General features: G+C 44.0%; 2 protein-coding genes across 3 annotated transcripts; one reads left to right on the top strand and one right to left on the bottom strand.

Moving 5' to 3' along the window:
- The first annotated feature begins 734 nt into the window (after nucleotides 1–734).
- On the top strand, nucleotides 735–1628 carry LOC121583484 (proteinase-activated receptor 3). The gene has a single exon (XM_041899633.1). The coding sequence runs from the start codon at nucleotides 735–737 to the stop codon at nucleotides 1626–1628; it is 894 nt and encodes a 297-aa protein (XP_041755567.1).
- A 563-nt stretch (nucleotides 1629–2191) lies between these two features.
- LOC121582533 (zinc finger protein 664) lies at nucleotides 2192–4955 on the bottom strand. Of its 2 annotated transcripts, none has more exons than XM_041898401.2 (2): nucleotides 4649–4955; nucleotides 2192–4383 (listed from the first exon to the last, which is right to left on the bottom strand). In XM_041898401.2, the coding sequence occupies exons 1-2, from the start codon at nucleotides 4845–4847 to the stop codon at nucleotides 2795–2797; spliced, it is 1788 nt and encodes a 595-aa protein (XP_041754335.1). In that variant the 5' UTR covers nucleotides 4848–4955; the 3' UTR covers nucleotides 2192–2794. The 2 variants fall into 2 exon arrangements, with proteins under 2 accessions (XP_041754335.1, XP_041754336.1); XM_041898402.2 differs by having other exon boundaries at nucleotides 2193–4337; nucleotides 4649–4740.
- Between the last annotated feature and the right edge of the window lie 753 nt (nucleotides 4956–5708).

Below are 5708 nucleotides of genomic sequence, written 5' to 3'. Positions count from 1 at the left end.
GTTCTCTCCATTCAAATGTTTTATAACCAAAAGCCCTGTAACCTACTGGTAAGTCTGTATCTTTATTTTGCATATACTGGGAGGTTCTGTCCATTCAGATGTTTTATTAAACCTTCAATAGGCTTCTTATCAGTCGAGCTCCAGTTCAGGTGTCCAGAATGCAGACTATTATTAGAAATAGGATATATTCTCCAACAGAAGAACCAAGGATTTTAATTATACAGTCAACCATAGTATAAGAGTCTGGGCTTTAGCTACCGTACATTTGTTTAAATTTTTTTTATTGCAGGTACATAGGAATATCTACTACTTATGCACGTTTACTTTGCAAATACATGCACCTGCAATAAGGTGTCATGGCAAGTCTCAGTCCTTATTACGTGCACAGAAACTAAAATGTCCTCCGTTTACGTTTAAACAGTGGTACATATTACAAACGTGGCAAGGGGAATTATTCAATATCAGACAACTAGATTCTGGAATCAGGTAAAATGATTTATTTTTTAAGACAGATATTAAGTCATGTTGATGTTCTTCAGTGGGTAAAGAGAAAAAGGAAGATGCTACTGGAAAGGTTGTTTTATTACAAAGCATGATCAATGATATGTCAAAGTGTCCAACTAGCTGTTAGAGAAGTTGTGCTAAATCTGACAGTTGTATTATTTGTTTGTCCAGATATAGAGTTCTTGTCCAGTTGTCCGGTGTCCACGGAGTCTCCCACAAATCCAGTCATCATGGAGGTGTTCTTCAACTCGTCTTTGCTCTTCATTTCACACAGACCATTAAACTCCAGCATACGGGACAAGACTGTGTATGAGCAGTGTGATGGCATGCCAGCTGTGCTTCTATTCTACCTGGCGCTGCAGTTCATCAACATGTTCCTGGGGATCCCAGCCAACGTCATGGTGCTGTGGCTCCTGCACAAGAACAAGAGTGACTCCACCACCTCGGACATCTTCATCCTGCAGCTAGCCATCCTGGACACCTTCTTCTGCCTCATCCCCCCTCTGGAGCTGGCCAACATCGTCTACCTGAGCACCGCCAGCAACTGGTACGTGCTGCGCTTCTTCTATGGCGTCAAGGACTCCTCGCCGCTCTTCCTCTCCTGCATCTGCCTGGACCGCTACATGGCCGTGCTCCACCCAATCACCTTCACAGAGCTCAAGGACCGCCGCCACCGGCCCGTGCTTGCCGCCGTCATGTGGCTTGTCACGCTGGCCTACTCCGCCGCCAAGTGTGTGGGCAACATCTTTAACTTTGAAATAGTCTTCACAGTCATGATCCTGGCGGCGTTCGCCTTCATGATGTTCTGTAACGTCGCCATCCTGTGGGCCCTGAAGCAGTCTGGGCCGGGCCGCGACGAGATGCACCCCGTCAAGAAGAGAGCCTTTAAAATGGTCCTCATCATATTGGCAATCATTGTTTTTAACTACTTCCCTCCCGTGGCTCTGTTCCCCTTCCAGCAATACTTCTCCCCTGATGTATTCCAGTGCTACATCCACTACATTGCCTTTGGCTTCATGGACATTAGCAGCAGTATTCAGCCTGTGCTTTACCTGTCCAAAGAGAAAATACTACCACAGAAACCTGGCTGCTGCTGTACCGGAAATAAAGCCAACTCAGGATGATCCCTCAACACACATACTGTACAGGTAGAAGTCTGGTTATTATGGTGTGAAGTAGTTTTGGTCCAAAACTGACAATGTCAGGTATTGATGAGGACACAATATGTAGGTAGACTACCAGTAGAAAACAATTATCAGATTTAAGGTGAAACCAAATTAGCATATGGGCAAAAAGTTTTTTTTACTTCCTTTATATCTTTGTTTTTACTTACTTCATTCTGCATTTATAGGGATGGAAAGGCCTTCGAGAAAATAAGCCTGCCTAGAAAGTAAATGTAATCAAATGTTGAGCATACTCAGTTATTTTGATATGTAGGCTAATGTGTTTGTATGCCAATGTCATTTCATATGTTTTTGCTGTTGTATCAAAGGCGTGTAATGAATTACTAACAAAAATGTTCTTAACACCTACTGTATTGTCTGAGAGGATTATGCATTTGGTTGTGTCTGTATACCAACTGATGTGAATGCTGGTGTCAGAATGATAAAAGGTCAAAAGAAAATTGTAGAAATAAATACAACATTGTAGAAACTGAGGAATACAGGTATTTGGTTTTGATAAATTATTTTAATTTGGACTAAAAGCACAGACTATATTCCATATTTAGGCTAGATCCTCAGTAACGAGTCCATGTTTTGATGTATCATTTGCCACAATACATCGGCCTATTAATTACACTTTGAATAATAAATCCTTTTGAAAGTTTGGCATCATTCTTACCAAAATAATAGTGTAACAATGTCTTAAAAGTATGGTTTCTAAAACCATTAACTGTGAAAATTAGTGACATGTTCATAGATTAAATAAAATGTTTTGTCTCTAGGTCATTTTGGTGAATTTCATTATTTACACTTTGCACAGCCTAAAATGCATGACACTCTTTTTAAGAAAATCAACATTTTGTTGATAGAGGAAATAACATTACCACTTTATACATAGAAAGGCTCTAACACGAATGACAATCATTACCATACTTCAATACTGGCAAGAGTAGCTCTTAGGCTACATACACTAAAAGCAGGTGCCTGTCCTACTACTTGGGGAAATCTAAGCTTGACTTCTTGTGAAATTCAGCATAGTGTTTCTACAACGTACTGATACATCAACATTAAATAGCCATTTATATATTGTTGCACTGTAACACATACAGTAACATGACATAACAGTCTCAGTCCTCAGTCTTTATTTCCAGGTTATGGGGAACATCAGTCCCACTGGTACTGCTCTCATTCTCCTCAGTCCTCAGCTCCTCAGTTTTGTGAGTCTTCTGGTGCTTTTTGAGGGATGACTGGTCGGTGTAGGTCTTCCCACAAAGGTCACAGGGGTAGACCTTCTCCTTGGTGTGGACCTGCTCGTGTCTCTTCAGATGGCCAGACCTACTGAAGCTCTTCCCACAGTAAGAGCAGCTGAAGAGCTTCTCCCCTGTATGAGTCCTAAGGTGCAGCTTGAGGCTACTCGCCACGCTGAACCTCTTACCACACTCTGAGCATGTGTACGGTTTCTCTCCTGTGTGCATCCGCTTGTGTATGGTGAGGTGGCCTGCCTGGCTGAAGGTCTTCTCACACAGGTCACAGTGGTACGGCCTCTCCCCTGTATGAATCCTGTAATGTGTTTTGAGGTCCCCCATACCATTGAACCTCTTGCCACACTGTACACAGCAGTAAGGCTTCTCACCAGTGTGGATTCTCTGGTGTATCCTCAGGTTACCTGCGTTGCTGAAGGTTTTGGCGCACACAGTGCAACTGTATGGCCTCTCTCCTGTGTGAGTTCGTAAGTGGACTTTAAGCTGGTTGTGTTCACTGAATCGCTTCCCACAGTGTGGGCAGCTGTACGGTCTCTCTCCAGTATGAACACGCTTGTGTATCCTGAGCTGGCCCGGGTGACCGTAGTTCTTCCCACAGAGGTCGCAGCTGAACGGTCTCTCTCCCGTGTGAGTGCGTTTGTGGGACTTGAGCAGGTCTGCCCGGCCAAAGCGTTTTCCGCAGTAGTTGCAGCAGTGGGCCTTCTCTCCACTATGAGTCCTCAGGTGGATGTTGAGGGAGTTCACTCGACTAAATGTTTTCTCACACTGGGTGCAGTTGTAGAAGCCTTGTGCGTTTTTAGAGGGCTCTGCAGAGTTCAAAGTGGGTAAAATGTCCTCCCCACTCATCCCAGCAGGGTCAGTTCCCATGTCAGGGTAGTATGTCAGGAAGGGGTCTTCTTCTGGCTCAGCCTCTCCAGTATCATTGTGACGCAGCCTTCCCTCCGACTCAACAAAATGGCCGCCCTCGTCGTCTCCCATCTCCATGGCCATGTGACTGTCAGACACTATGGTGACTTTGACCTCACTGTCGCTGTCTCTAGAGTCCACATCTGTGTCCAGTGGTGACTGAAGGTATTCATCATACTCTTCAGGAATGATGTAGTTCACCTCAGCGCTCTCTGTCTTAATTTGCTTCGAAGCCAGGTTGAGAGGAGATGGGGGCTTTGAGAGGTCTATGGCGTAGTCATCCTCCATATCAGGTTCTGTCTTTATGTTTTTGAACATTGAGGCGGAAATGTTTTGGAGGCATTCTGGTTCCTGCTGAGCTGCTGGATCCGTAATAGAGACAGACCCTCTGCTCTGAGGCATTTTGTCCTTCTGCTGTCTCCTGGAGCTCCTTCTCTCATCACCCTGTGTTTTGATTGGCTTCTGGGATTGGCTGACAGATGAATGGCTGGAACAGGTCCTCCTTGACAAGTCAGGGAGGTGAACAGCATCCTGGTTACTTCTAAGGTCTGTGCAAAACAAAACACATTTTCAAGTAAAAAAATGTAAACTGTTATCCATGGTTTCAATGGGTGCCTGGAAAAGGACATGTAAACATGCAACAGAGTGAGGATCAGCTAGGCTCGGTGGCCATCTTGAGGGCGGCGTGTACCTCAAGTTTGGACAACAAAGGACAGCTAGGCCTACCTCGCCATTATGCAACCAAGTGTGCATCGATAGATGCGCTGGTGTTTTCCCCCCTGTTTTTAAGCCAATTGTGCATTATGTACGTACCCTTAACTATCGAATCCTTATTGTCATGATCGTGCAGCCTTCGTCTAAGATCTTCATTCTCAGTTTCAATTCGTTGTATTTTACCCTTGTACTCAGACAATGTCTGGTCCACTGACTCTAAAATGTCACTCACTGTGGCTTTAAAAATCTCATTCAGAGACGACTCCAAGAATACCTTTAAATCTTTTGACTTGGCCATAGTTTACTCACAAATAAACGATAAACATGTTTTAAAACCTTCTAAACTATCTTACAAGATGGGTGTGTATGATGTTGCTGCCGTGTACGGAACAAAGCAAAGCAGTAATCGTCGCGTGAAAGTGACGTACCATTATTTCGTTTTGTTGTTCTCTCTCTATAGTGCCTCGCGCTTCTCCCACTTTTACCGCCTCCGCAGTTAAGGAGTACTCATTGCATGTGTGTTGGCCGTCTATTCAAGCGTAGTAGCCACTTGCCAGGTAAAGGTACGTTTAATATTTATTCATATAAGATACATTTAGTGCATTCTGTCGAGGGGGTCTAGTAGGGGGTTGTTTGGTGATTTGAGACGTGTTTACTGTTCAAGAAGCCAGTCTTCAAGAAGCATAGATCCAAGTCATACTACTTGTCACAACAACTAGCCCTACAAGTGGTGTCCTACTGTATGTAGGGCTACAAAACAACATAATTTATGAAGTCAACACATGCAAAGTGCTTGTTTACCTTTATTGTTATTTTGAGGTTTACATGGAACAATTCTTAGGAAGAAACAGAGGGAATATTGTCTTGGAACAGCATCTTCTTCCTCTGTAAGTAGACATGGGGGAATATGGTCCACTGGGACTCATGGCTAACATAAGTATTTGCTTATAAGAATGCATGCTGTGCTCTGAGGCTCTACCAGTTCACTCACTTGTGTCAGTCAGTGTTGCAGGAATGAAGTTCAGCCACTCCCCAAACCTGTGTGTCTGCCTTTAGGCTGTGGGCAGGGGCCCAATGCTCTCAGGTGTCTTTGTTCTCATTCGCTGACTGCCAATCACAATGTGCCTTTTCTTCCTTTTTGTTGCCTCTTTCAGCTCTT

The sequence above is a fragment of the Coregonus clupeaformis genome, chromosome 15, assembly GCF_020615455.1.
Source record: "Coregonus clupeaformis isolate EN_2021a chromosome 15, ASM2061545v1, whole genome shotgun sequence".
NCBI classification, from domain to species: Eukaryota; Metazoa; Chordata; class Actinopteri; order Salmoniformes; family Salmonidae; genus Coregonus; species Coregonus clupeaformis.
This window is presented reverse-complemented; position numbering and strand designations above follow the sequence as displayed.

Coding starts and splice junctions, on each gene's coding strand:
- LOC121583484 (XM_041899633.1), top strand. CDS start 735: ATGGAGGTGTTCTTCAACTCGTCTTTGCTCTTCATTTCACACAGACCA.
- LOC121582533 (XM_041898401.2), bottom strand. CDS start 4,847: ATGGCCAAGTCAAAAGATTTAAAGGTATTCTTGGAGTCGTCTCTGAAT. Junction 4,384..4,648: donor TAAGGATTCGATAGTTAAGG/GTACGTACATAA, acceptor TGTTTTGCACAG/ACCTTAGAAGTAACCAGGAT.